Below are 13,646 nucleotides of genomic sequence, written 5' to 3'. Positions count from 1 at the left end.
CTCGCGAGGGTCAGGCGTGTGGCACGTACCAGTGCACACTGGATAATGTAGTATAGCCAAATCGCAAGGAGAGAAACAGAACAAGACAGGGTACTATGAGCTCATGAGAAGTCCCGGTACGCCGTAAAAAGTCCTGGTACAATACAGGCTAAAACTGAGAAGTACCGGTACTCTGTACCATTGTGTACCGGCCCACTTAAAGCACTGGGTTGTATGCTTGTCAGAAGATTTCAAAATTAATCTTCAAACACTGGTCAAAAAGTTTTGCCTCACAATCATTAGGCCTAAATCTGCCCCACACCTAGCTCCACTCTAGGATTGTTAATCTTCAAGTTTTTTTTCTTAATGGCACAGTACTCCCTCCTCAGTCCACATTCTGCAGAAAAATGCAATTTGCTAAGTATTCTTTTGTACATATTTAGGTTTCCTATGTGAAGCATACCCTAATACCCTGAGCCAGAAGGCGAGGGTTTTGATTTACTGGTCAGTCTTTGTTCCAACCCTCACCTATGGTCACCAGCTCTGGATAGAGACCGAAAGAATGAGGTTGCAAATACAAGCGGCGGAAATGGGTTTCCTCCGCAGGGTGGCTAGGTGCACCCTTAAGAATAGGGTGAGGAGCTCAGACATTTGTGATAAGCTCAGAGTAGAGCTGCTGCTCCTCCACATTGAAAGGAGCCAGATAAGGTGGTTTGGGCATCTAGTCAGGATGCCTTCTGGCTGCCTCGCAGTGGATGGGCACATCCACCTGGGAAGAGGCCCTGGGGCAGACCCAGGACATGCTGGGGGGACTGTGTCTCCCGGCTGCTTTGGGATCCCCCAGGAGGAGCTGGTGGAGGTGGCTGGGGAAAAGACCGTCTGGGCCTCTTCAGCCTGCTGCCACTGCAACCCAGTTCAGGATAAGCAGCTGAAAATGGATGGATGGATGTGAAGAATATAAATTTATTTTTATTGCTGTAATTCCTATTATTATTACGTTTCTAAGCAGCATGTAGCAGTATAGTGAGAATTAAGGCAACTGACAGTCAACAACAGACAACAGAGCTCTTGTGTATGATTTATTGTTACATACTGAAGATTCAAAGAAATAGGGTGTGGTATAACAACACAGTAAATCAGTGTTATAATCATCTAAATTCTGGCCAATAAATCAAAACACCTAAAAAATAAACACCTGGACCAAACCTGTGGCCCTTAAATGACAAGAGGCTTAGTTCTTTGAAACAAGTATCTCAATAATTATTAGAACTGAGGCATACTAGATGTGGATGCGAGCAAGTTGTGTTTTACAAGACTGGGACAAATCTAAGAGACAGGGATATAAAGTTCAGATATACAACTACAATAGACAATTTTGGCATTGCCCACTTCAGTATAAGCCATGTAAGTGCCACTATTCTGCTTGGTGACTGAGTTGCTGGTTATTCATATGCCAGCTAATATTTGTGTCACCAGCTTTCTTACAATGGTGAGATGATACTGGGTCACTGGTGTATATTTTGACTTTTTCACACACGGGCTATAAATTACAGCTTGGACACACTGCCGTCTGTTCCTGCCATATAATTACAGCTCCCACTGTGGGGCCAGTGGTAGGGATGATGGTGACTTCACCTGGACGTGTGTAGAAAGAGTGTGAGGGTTAGGGGTTTAGGGCTGTTGGGTATAATTGGAGTTTAAGCCTATGGAGCCTGGGTGGTTCCTAAACCCACAGCATTGGCATAGGCTGACAGCAGAGTAACTACCTGCCTGGTCTCCAGTGTCAGTCTGGCTTCAGTTAGCCAGTCCTGCACCACTCTCCTAGCCTCTCCTCTCAGCTGGTTCACAAATTTGGCTGCCAACTCAAGATCCTCATGCTCTAAGCAGTAACTGGCATAAGACAGAAGCTTAAATGGATCTAAATCTTCATTGGTCAGCTGGGTGGGTGGCATCGCCTGTTTCTCCTCAAACAGCAGTGCAGCCTGAAGGTAAGACAAGAAGTACTGGTATAAGGAATTGTGGGATTCATCAATTAGGGCAACCCGGCGAACCATCGAGCGTAGGGAGTTAAAGCGGGATCGGAGGGAGGCCTCACTGTAAACGCCACGGCGTAGGGATTCTTCTGGAAGAGCTGAGGCCAGAGCCAGGGCAAACTCGTTGTTGCAGCAGCTGTCTTGAATGGCTTGGACAGCACTCTCAAGAGGCTTGGTGGGCAAATCAGAGCCAGCAGTCTTCAAGGTGTAGCTGAGAGCTTCTACAGACAACCAGAGCTGGTGAGCTTTACGGGCCTCTTCCTCTGCTATCACATGACCTGTAACACATGACAGAGAGTGAAAAACATGACAAGGAGGTTTGTCAAGGCTACAGACTTAGTCCTTCAGGACAATTTTCAGGCTGCTGTGTTCTAAAGTAGGGACTGACCAATGATAGATTGACCCTGGCTGATGAAATTAAAATATTTTCAATAATTGGTTTTGTAATTGATTCACATGACGTTCCCAACACTGACCACAAGTACTAACTACAACTCATTTTTCTATTTCTACTAGGACTACTTTTATTTCTACTGCTATTACAAACATATAGTAACACTATGGTATTTACCTGGACACACTTCACAGCAACTATTACAACTAACATCTGCCACTACAATATCATCTGCTATCACCAATATAACTGCTATTGTTACTTTGACATCTGTTACTGCTGTTTCTTTCATTACTACTACAAATACTGCTTCAACTAATGCCGCTGATATTACTACTAATTCTTTTACAAGTTATAAGGTTTACCCCACCAACTACTACAATGTCAGTATTGCAAATACTGTATAGGTACTGTGTTACTAATAAAACCTAAGCTACTATTGTTGGTTTTACAACTACCACTACCGTTATTTCTAGAGCTACTACTAATATTGTTAATACTATTTTTTCCTTTTCTTTTTTGTTCACTTTTACTACAGCTCATACTATTAGCACTTTTCTAAAGATCAGTTATCATCATTATTATCTTTCAATTGGTAACTAGAGAACATTTGACAAACAAATAATAAAGTAACATTTTCTTCCATTCAGTTCAACCTTGTCAAAACACAATCATGCCCATTTTGTTTACATGTGTTTTAGAGTGCCTACGTTTACATAATGGTTCAGATTGTGTGTATATCCTACTGTCTATGGCTTCCTCCATCCCCTTCAGTCTGGCATAGGCAGCATTCATGTCCAGAGTGAAGTTATCCAGCTGCTCCTGGGTCAGCTGGCGGTAGTGGGTCTCTTGTTCCAACATCTTACTGTTCAGAACCTAAACAGAGCCCACATTACATGTTTAAATAGAAGTAAAGGCCTGCAGATAAATGGTCTGTCATGGTCTGCTTTACTGTGGATGCGTATAATTGTAGTCTGTCTTGCTGCAGTGTTTTCCTGCTTAAAGACTTAAAGTGGTATTCTGAATTAGCAAGCCAGCGAGAAACTGGCATTGTAACCCTTACAAAAATAATAATTTGGTATTTTCTGTTCTTATTTATGACTAATTTATGCGTAGGGTTGCAAAATTCCAGGAGTTTTAAAAGTTTTTAACTTTCCATGGGAATAAACAGGAATATAAGGGAATATAAGGGAATTAAGTGGAATAAACTGGAAATATGAAAAACTGCAGGTTTGCCTATAACAGGGAACTTGAATGTGGTTGGAAAAAAAATATCTTGCAGCATAATGTGCATTCCTCCATCAAATGCACAGATTTTCCACCTCTTTGCAACCCTATTTACAAGTCCTTGCTTTGAATGACATGAATGAAATGTCTAACAGAAAACAGTTCAACAGAATGGATAGACCTGCTCAGCCTCAGATCGAAGCTCCTGTTCTTGGACTTTGAGGATATCTCTGAGGTGGTCTGTGTGCGCTGCTGCCTGTCGACGGAGCTGAGTCCTCATCTCTGCCTCCATCACCTCTCTCAACTCAGACAGCTGTGTGCACGTGTGCGCAAGTGCACACATACATACATACATACATACACACACACACACACACACACACACGCGCGCGCACACGCACACATGCACGCGCACGCACACACACGCACACACACACACACATACACACACAGAGTTACTGGTAAAGAAAGAGCACTTGCCACAAATTTTTCAACAATCAAACATAGCATTCTTTTATTAAAGTTATTAAACTATATACATGTGTGGACAGATGTGTTGCTAAATTTAATAAATATCTTATTGATGACAATGTGCTCTTCTACTCCTCTGTGGGGAAGTATTCTTTCCTTTTGTCCCCTGCTCTACTTCCCTTTGCTGCATTCTTCTGTGTAAGACTTTTAGTAAACAATTTGTTTAATTCAAACATTCATTGCTACTTAACCAAACAGTCTAATAATCTTCACCTTTCTTTTTGTAACAATAATTTGGTTAAATTTTCTTTTAAATGTAGAGGAGTAGTCTTACGGATTTTCTATTTAGATATTGTTAACATGTCAAAATCACTGACTACTTTCAAGAAAATTCTCAAACAAAGTATAGTGCTCACAATGGAGCATTATTAGAATTACTGTGTGTTTTTATCATTGATCGCATATGATGGCTGATGGTTGCAAGGTGCCTTATGAGCTGAGGGAGGGAAGAAGAAAAGGCAGTGGAACATTGCATTTTTGGAGCTCCATATACAAGACAGTCAGACCAAATCAAACCTTTAGTCAAGGACAGAATCAAGTAGAGACAGTGGAGTCCCTTCTGGACTCAAAATCAGTTATATGTTATTATGTGCCTGCTGCAATGCAGACACATAACTATTCTGCATACTACTACTTCTTCCCCTTCTTATGTGCCTGCTGCACAGCGGATATACAGTTGTCCCTCGCTATAACGCGGTGCACCTTTCGTGGCCTCGCAGTTTCACAGATTTTTTTTTGTGCAATTTTGCATGTTTGTTTTTTTTTTTTTTTTTAACAGCGCCTTGTGTTCTGCGTCCTGACTGACTAAGGGACTGTAGACCATTGTCAATCAATCTCCTCCGTGCCGTGTCTCCTGTACAGTACAGAATGCGTTCATTCTATAATACTGGACTTATTTTTCTACGAAGGTTTGAACTTTGAGAGTGTTTAAACAAGAGAGAAAAGTGAGAAAATGTTAATGCCTGTCTGAGAAAAGTGTATAAAGTGTGTAGTGAGGGGTTCTGCAGCCTTATAACAACTATAATAATTGTAAAAAATAAAGCTGACTACTTTGCGGATTACGCCTACTGTGGGTTATTTTTAGAACGTAACTCCTGCGATAAACGAGGGACCACTGTATATTACTATTCTGCATACTTATTATTATTATGTGCCTGCTACAAAACAGACATATATTGCTATTCTGCATACTTATTAATATCAATATTAATGTTATAAAGTGTTTGAAGACCACTGCAGACAACAGAATGAATGTCTGTGATGTCATCACCATCAAATTAAAAGGCAACCTAAAATTGCAAAAACTTAAAAAATTAGAATGCTTAGACTTTTAAAGTGCTAACATGCAAGACATGCAAGTGTATTTCTGGGCTGTAACTCACAAACTAATGTTATCAGATTGGAGAAGTGAACTCCGGTGTATACACTGTATGTTTAGGAGTGGTGATGGTATAATAGTGACATAGTGCTGATTTCCTAACATTACATTGTTGCTGTGTTGTCCTGTCGAATGACTGTTGACAGGCCTAGTTTTTCCCAGCCCAGAACGTTCCCAGCATGCAGCTGCATCCAGGACCCAGAAGACTATAACTATGTACACACAAAACCATAAATATGCAAAGGCTTTCTTTTTGACATATTCATTTTTCATCATATTAATAAAAAGCCATGCATGTGCATTGCTGTTTTATAAAACTCAGTCATGGAGGATTTGTGGGCATACAGTATATGAGCCTCTTTTACACACCTACAATAAACCATAAATGTATGAACACACAATAGCCATTTTTATATCACTTTACCACCTGCTCCACCAGTCTTTTCACCTGTCAATTAAGCTAAATGGAAATAAAAAGTGCCATTTCACTGATTGTGCTGTGTTCCTCAACAGCCACGACATCTCATTACTTGTGACCATTACACACAACTGTGCTGCTTTTTACATCGTTCATAATTAATTCATCACATGGACCTGGAAAGTGACATTTTGATGAAACTTTTTTGGTCACTTGTTTGATATTGCCAAGCCCTTTGTAGGGCTGTGAAATTTAGCCACCAACAAGAAACTTGGTGTTCATTTTGGAGCTTGGGATAATCTCTCCTTACCTTTCTCTCCTGTTCCAGTCTGGCCTCCTCCTTGCTGTGCTGCGTGGCAGTGTGAACAGCTTTATCCAGGGCTTTCTGATCTTCAAGTTTCTGCTGCTCGAGGGCTGCCTCTATATGGACTTGCTCTCTGACTCTCTGCTCAGCCAGCTCTCGGTTCAGCTGGTCAATGCGACGGTGTGCATGGGCAATCAGGGCATTCAGATCATCTGCAGACAATTTACCAGCTAACACATACAAAGTCATTCAGCCAATATTTATTTATTTATTGCAGTTTAAACATATATGATCAGGTGAAGTGGAGTATACAGTGTTGTGGTCTTTTGACACTAATTTTGACACTAATTCAACAGTATGATTAGTCAATGCTGATTACTCTCGGGGTTTTGTTGACTCACTCTGTCTCACTCCATGTCACACTCAACCATGACTAGCTTTTCAAAACCCCTCCTTTGTGAGTGTTGCAATAACTTGTGCACTGAGCAACATGCCCATGATGGTTGGCAATCTCATAAATGACCTGAAATGTGATGGTATGTGTATTGCAAATTTTCAGCTATCTTCACCACCTTGAAAGTTTTCATGTAGCCATAAATTGCATGCCCTGGCAGATTTGATAGAGGTGTTATCCCTTTGGAACCTGAGAAAACTCAAATCTTTTTCAAAATTACCAAACATTGGTTTAAAAAAAAAAAAAAAAGTGGGTGTGACATTTAGGGAGGGATGTGGGGTGGTGGGGAGGACAATCAGTAAAGTTAAGATCAGGGCATGTCATTTAACTTTAATATGCCCTAACCAACAGGAATTTTAGCTATATCCTTGGCTCAGTGCAATTATGACTGAAGTGTGATCCTCTTCTCTAATGTTAGATTAAACATTTGCTAATTCAAAGTAATGTTTGTGTTCATGTTTCCAAATCTGTAAACTTTGGCACTGCAACTCAAATGTCCGGCAAAATAATATTGGCCCTGAATATAGTTTATCAATGTCCTTGATTACTAATAATTGGTACTGATCCTGAAAAATCAATATCAGTCAGTCCCTAGCATCTACACTTACACAGGCTTTTTTCAAAGGGTCAGATGGCTATGTATCTATACATGATCTGGCAAGATGGAAAGAAGGTGAAACATGACTATAAGGCCATTGAATGTCCTCAGTCACAAATGTTATGGCTGTATATCTATGAGCACGTTTACATGCACACCTTATTCCTGTATTAACCGGAATATTCGCAATATTCTGGTTGCGCACGTGTCATGTAAACACGCACAGAACCCGATTAAGGTCATATTCCGGTTGGAGAGAATTCCGAATAAGCCCCCTGGAATATTCCTGTTCCAACCGGAATATTGGGGCATGTAACCACCTTAGTCGGAAAACTCCCCGAACCGGAATATTCAGTCACGACTGCGCATGCTCGACTCACAAGGAATTCTGTGGCGTCTTTGTTGCTATGGTTACCTGCAAGCGGGGAAAACGGCAGGGCGAACAGCAGCAAGAGCCAGGAGACTGCAGTCCACCTTCAGCTAATGAAAGACTTAAATATCACAGAGTATATCGATGGGAGAAAACATAGAAATAGCGACAAAAGAAGAAGAAAAAAAAGAAGACGACGAGGAAGAAGACTTCTTCGTCTGTTTTTTCCGGCAGACCAGGCGCCTATACGCGTACTGCTGCCCCCCGCGGCTGAGTGTCGCATTACGTCAGAGAGTGGAATACGCCAAAACATGGGGGCATGCCAAGTAACATGTAAACGGAATATTCCAGTTGCCGCGGCGCAGTTACCTTAGCCGGAATATTGAGCCGAACCGGAATATGGTGTGCATGTAAACGTACTCTATGTCTATTGGTTACACATTAATGGCGGTAACTGTCTTAAAAACTGGAAAGACACATCAACAAAGCATTCATCAATAACATCAGAGATAAGGTTCTATTTGATTCAACTATCCAAGCATGTAGTGGTGCTATTGTTTTGGATTGTAAACCTGCTCAAAGATACCTTTTCTTAATCTGAGTGTGTGTGTGTGTGCGTGTGTGTGTGTGTGTGTGTAGTCTTACTGAGTCCCTTCCAGTTGGCCTGGATCTCTGGAGTAAGGCTGCTTAATTCCTTCTGGAACTGTCTTTTGGCCTCATTAACCAGTTCAGTATATTGGGAAACAATCTTAGCCTCTGACTCTGCCGACTGCACCTACACACATAGACCCACAGATACATACAGACAGAGAAAAGGATTAGGGTGGACCCCAGCCCCTGAGTTTATGTATCCTCAACTCCTTGCTCCTGTGTCCTCCAGCTCACGACCAGGAAATCAATTACTGATCAACATCTTTGAGGGCATCTCAGTTAATTAAACATGCAGTGAGGAGTGATGAGGCTTTCTGAGAAACCTTGATTATTTGATTTTATTAGTTTATTTGGCAGGTCCCTGGGCAGGAAAACGTTAAAATGTTAAAATTAACAAATTTATTAAGTGCATCCTCTTCCTAGACAGAATCCTTTTTACAAATTCTCTATCTAATTTACCTGAAAAAAAGAAAAGAAAAAATGTATTCAGACAATATCATGAATGTGTTTGGAAAGGAAGTGGGTGGGGGGTATTGCCATTTTGTTACATTCTCCCTTGTAGACTTGAGATGCTGCTAAGACCTACAAGGTGTTCCTTTAAAAAGATAACATTATGGACCATAATGGAGCTGATAGTCCAATGGTTTGAGGGCTTAGTTCTCCACACAAAATTAACCAGTTGAAGTATTTATTTATTCATTTATTTATTTATGTAAGGTTATATTTTTGGCATTTCTGCTTTATATGACAGTCACAGTAGAGTAACAGGAAAGGCAGGGGAGAGAGGGGGGATGACATGCAGCAAAGGGCCTGATGGATTCAAACCCAGGACCTTAAAATCAGAAATTATCCTTACCACATGGTATGCACACTTATCCGTTGAGCTACTGGGGTGCCCCAAAATTAACCTGTTAAGTGTCTGCTAATTATTTGTGCATATTTAGGGGAGTACAAGGAAGATGTGTCCAATTTATACTCCTACCATAAGACTTTAAAGATACACACATTTGTCTTTACCTTAGTGACCGCCTGGTCTAAGTCCACAACCATGCTGTGGAGATTTTCCTCTGCTGCTAAAACCAAAGGCTGGACAGCGGCAACCTTTGATTCTTTGGCTTTGTCAATGACTGACCTCAGAGAGTCCAGAGCATCCCTGCAGGGAAGAGGAAGAGTGGGAGGGTATTACAGAAACAGTTTGTAAAAAAAGGAAACAACTGATCCAAGGGGGGCATGGTCTAAAACCAAATCAGAGTGAAAACAGGGGCTCAGCAAACAACAGAAAATTAATGGTTAATAAGATACAGTTGCATCCAAATAAACATTTCAAGAAAAATGTACGGATTACAATGTAACACGTTACTAAACCTAAATATGAGACTACAGTAAAGAAAGAGTTGGAAATAAACTACACTGCTCAAAAAAATAAAGGGAACACATAATAATCAGAGTTTAACTCCAAGTCAATCAAACTCCTGTTATATCAAGCTGCCCAGTTAGGAAGCATTACTGATTGTGAATCAATTTCACCTGCTGTTGTGCAAATTGGACAGACAACAGGTGGAAAGGAGAGGCAATTAGCAAGACAACCCCTATAAAGGAATGGTTTTGTAGGAGGGCAACAGCCCAGCAGCATGACCGCTATCTGCTTCTTTGTGCAAGGTGGAACAGTAGGAGCACTGTCAGAACCCTCCAAAATGACCTCCAGCAGGCCACTGGTGTGCATGTTTCTGCCCAAACTGTCAGAAACAGACTGCATGAGGGTGGCATGAGGGCCCGACATCCTCTAGTGGGACCTGTGCTCACACCCTAGCATGGTGCAGCCCGATTGGCATTTGCGAGAGAGCACCATAATTGGCAGATTCGCCACTGGTGTCCTGTTCTCTTCAGATGAGAGCAGGTTCACACTGAGCACGTGACAGACGTGACAGAGTCTGGCGACGCCGGGGAGAACATTATGCTGCCTGCCACGTCCTCCAGTATGACTGGTTTGGTGGTGGGTCAGTGATGGTCTGGGGAGGCATATCCTTGGAGGACCGCACAGACCTCCATGTGCTAGCCAGAGGTACCCTGACTGTTGTTAGGTACCAGGATGAGATCCTCAGACCCACTGTCAGACCACATGCTGGTGCAGTGGGTCATGGGTTCCTTCTGGTGCATGACAATGCCGGGCCTCATGTGGCTGGAGCGTGTCAGCAGTTCCTGTATGATGAAAGCATTGACTGCCCCCCCCCCCCGTTCCCCAGAACTGAATCAATCGAGCATCTCTGGGACATTGTATCAAAGCATCCACCGCCACCACATCGCACCACACACTGTCCAGGAGCTGACTGATGCCCTGATCCAGGTCTGGGAGGAGATCCCCCAGGAGACCATCCGTCGTCTCATCAGGAGCATGCCCAGACGTTGTAGGGAATGCATACAGGCACGTGGAGGCCATACAGGCTACTGAGCCACATTTTGAGCGGCCTAGGGTAAATTCACTCAAGTTGGATCAGCCTGTGATCTGATTTTTCCACTTAGATTTTGGGTATGGTTCTGAATCCAGTCCTCGATGAGTTAATGATTTTGTTTTCCATCGATTAATTTTACATTAGTTTGTTCTCAACAAATTACACTATGTAATTAATAAAGATTTTGAACTGGAATATTTCATTCATTGTGATCTGGGATGTGTGATTTAAGTGTTCCCTTTATTTTTTTGAGCAGTGTATTTCCAAATTGCTATTTTCCATAAAGGAAATAAATTAAGCACTGATTACAAACAAATAAACCAACAAAAACAACATCAACATCAACAACAACAATAATAATTATTATATTTATTGATATAGCACTTTTTTAACAGTGTTACAAAGTGTTTTACAGAAAGAAAACCAAACACATGAGAATTAGGCCAGAGCACGAGCATAGACGAAGAAAATAAAATGTACACAAGCAAATGAATAGGAATAAAAACAGCATAGATAAAATCCATGCTGGATGGATAAAATCATTTATGAAACATTTCCAAAAACTTTCAAAAACAGATATAAAAGAAGCTAGCGACCTAGTGTGTCTAAGCTCAGTAGGCAGAGTGTTCCATCAGCAAAAGCCTGATTCTGCTGATCGAGCTTTTGCTATTAGAGCCCCCCCATACTATGGAACCTTTGACACAAACTTTGACCTGAGAGTAACCAGGGCTCCGTCCATGATCTTTACGGTCAACAGGGCACATGCCAGCTTAATAAATGTTGTCTGATGTTAAATGATGTTTAGGAGCATTTTGTAACAAATGGACATGGTGGAGGGGGACTTTGCTGATACCCAAGTAAAGTGCATTGCAGTAGTCAAATCGAGAGTTGATGAAAGCATATACAACTATGTGTAGATCAGCAATTAATATAAATGACCTAACTTTAAAAATTATCTTTAGATGAAAGAAACAAATGAGTAACATTTTTTGACTTCATTATCAAAACTTAGGTTAGCATTAGATATTACCCCTAGATTCCCAGCAGCCTGTTGATGTTATTTGAGAGCCTGCCATGATTAGAACCAAAAGAGCTGATGGAATCTGGGGGATTAAACAGAATGACCTCAGATATATAATTAAATTAAAGGAAGTTTTGGCACAGGCAAGATGTGAGATTTGCTGGGCTGCGAGAATCTGTGTGTTTTAAGGGCATGTGTAACTGAGTGTCATTAGCATAGAAATGGTAAAGCACATCATGATTTTGAATAACTTGAGCAAGGGCAGCATCTATATAGAAAATAGAAGGGGGCCAAGAAAGGAGCCCTGAGGGACACCCCAACTCAATTGAGCCATTGAGGAGGTACACTTACCCAGAGCAACAGAAAAAAACTTCTGTTAGAGCAGTAAGGATGTAGTAAGCCAAAGGCTGAACCCTTCATGCCTACTCAAGTTTCTAAGGGCCTACTCACATTAACCCATTTGTCCCGTGCACAAGCATGTTTGACCCAAAAATCTGGATTATTTGACTAGTGTGAGTGCTCCGTTCCATGCTTCAGTACAATACACTTCCTCCGCTCTGACACTGTTAGAGGAGGTGTGCTTCAGTACGCTACGCACATTCATGCACAAGCACATGCATGGTCACGCATGCAAGGCTCGAACGTGGATATGACGTATGACTTTTCCTCCTGCCTCCGCAAAAATCGTTTTATGCGTGCAGCACGATCAACTGCGAATCGTCACATCCCGCAATCAATATTCAACCATGTTCTCTGTGTCATTGTCCTTTGTGCTGCTGCAACCGTGTAAAAACAAAAGTCGATTTATGATGATGTATAGCCATGCGTGCGTCGTTTTTCAACGTGATGACGTAGGGACCAGAGGCAACCGTGCTTCAGTATGGTGGGGGTTGGGCTAATGTGAGTGCAAGCCAGCGGGGAACCAGGGAGGGGGGGCATTCGTGCTTCAGAACGATACAGAACAACTGGGCCTAATGTGAGTGCACCCTAAGTGACGTAGGGGGATACAATGATTGACTGTGTCAAATGCGGCACTTAAATCTAAAGAACTAAAATTGAGCAGTCAGCAGCAGGTCATTAGTGACCTTAACAAGAACTGTCTCAGTACTATGAAGAGCTCTAAAACCAGACTGGAAACCAGACTGCTAAAAACACTTGTTATTCATAAAAGATATCAGTTGAGATGAAATAATTTTCTGCAGAACCATAGATAAAAGGTAAGTTTGTAATTACTTAACCCTTTAACTTCCTGCTCAACCATTTGGTTGAGCACATTTTCATCCCCTGTATCTTGATGAAAATTGTCTTGAACTTGAATCAAGTTAATTGAGTCACCTCTACCATTCGGTTGAAGTATGCAATGCCAGAAAAACCCACCAGATGGCACAATGTCTGAAAGCAGTACACCTTTTAAGTCTCCTGCCCCACAGGAAGTGAGCAAGCAAAAACTTGCATCGGACATGTCGACTCTGTTTGGCTAAGTTTTCGCAGGTAAGCATATTTTCTCAACATATTATGGTTGACAAGGTCTAGCTGAAGAGACTCATGTATCTTTATTTGTCAAAAATAAATTTAGTAAGGGCCAAATAATTTTTTAAAAACATGCTACACCAAATGGTTGATTTATCGTGTTATGGTTAAGCTAATGATGAAAAGCTACTGTAAATAAAATTGACTCCTGCCGTGAAAAAAAAAAAACATTTTGATCAATCACTTTTGTCAATATGATACATTTAATTCTGTTCCATTGCATATATGCTAAAATAAATTCATGGGTGTGATTATTTAACCGTTTAAAAACATACTCTACCAAACGGTTGATTTGTCATTGTATGGTA

The 13,646-nt window shown here is 41.4% G+C and overlaps 1 protein-coding gene across 4 annotated transcripts in view; it reads right to left on the bottom strand.

The window, feature by feature from the left end:
• Window positions 1-1,045: 1,045 nt before the first annotated feature.
• The window catches only part of immt (inner membrane protein, mitochondrial (mitofilin)), a 102,868-nt gene continuing 90,267 nt past the window's right edge, over window positions 1,046-13,646 (bottom strand). For 3 of the 4 annotated variants that reach the window (XM_030061583.1, XM_030061586.1, XM_030061584.1), the window contains 6 exons: window positions 9,355-9,490; window positions 8,332-8,461; window positions 6,271-6,494; window positions 3,815-3,946; window positions 3,153-3,282; window positions 1,046-2,290 (listed from right to left, as the gene is read on the bottom strand). In XM_030061583.1, coding sequence (XP_029917443.1) covers window positions 1,683-2,290; window positions 3,153-3,282; window positions 3,815-3,946; window positions 6,271-6,494; window positions 8,332-8,461; window positions 9,355-9,490 — 1,360 coding nt within the window. In that variant the 3' untranslated portion in view covers window positions 1,046-1,682. The remainder of the gene's footprint in view (window positions 2,291-3,152; window positions 3,283-3,814; window positions 3,947-6,270; window positions 6,495-8,331; window positions 8,462-9,354; window positions 9,491-13,646) is intronic. The other variant, XM_030061585.1, reaches the window with a different exon arrangement.

The sequence above is a fragment of the Myripristis murdjan genome, chromosome 10 (assembly GCF_902150065.1).
Source record: "Myripristis murdjan chromosome 10, fMyrMur1.1, whole genome shotgun sequence".
Taxonomy (NCBI): Eukaryota; Metazoa; Chordata; class Actinopteri; order Holocentriformes; family Holocentridae; genus Myripristis; species Myripristis murdjan.
The sequence above is the reverse complement of the archived record's forward strand: the minus strand, read 5'-3'. Positions and strand labels throughout refer to the sequence as shown.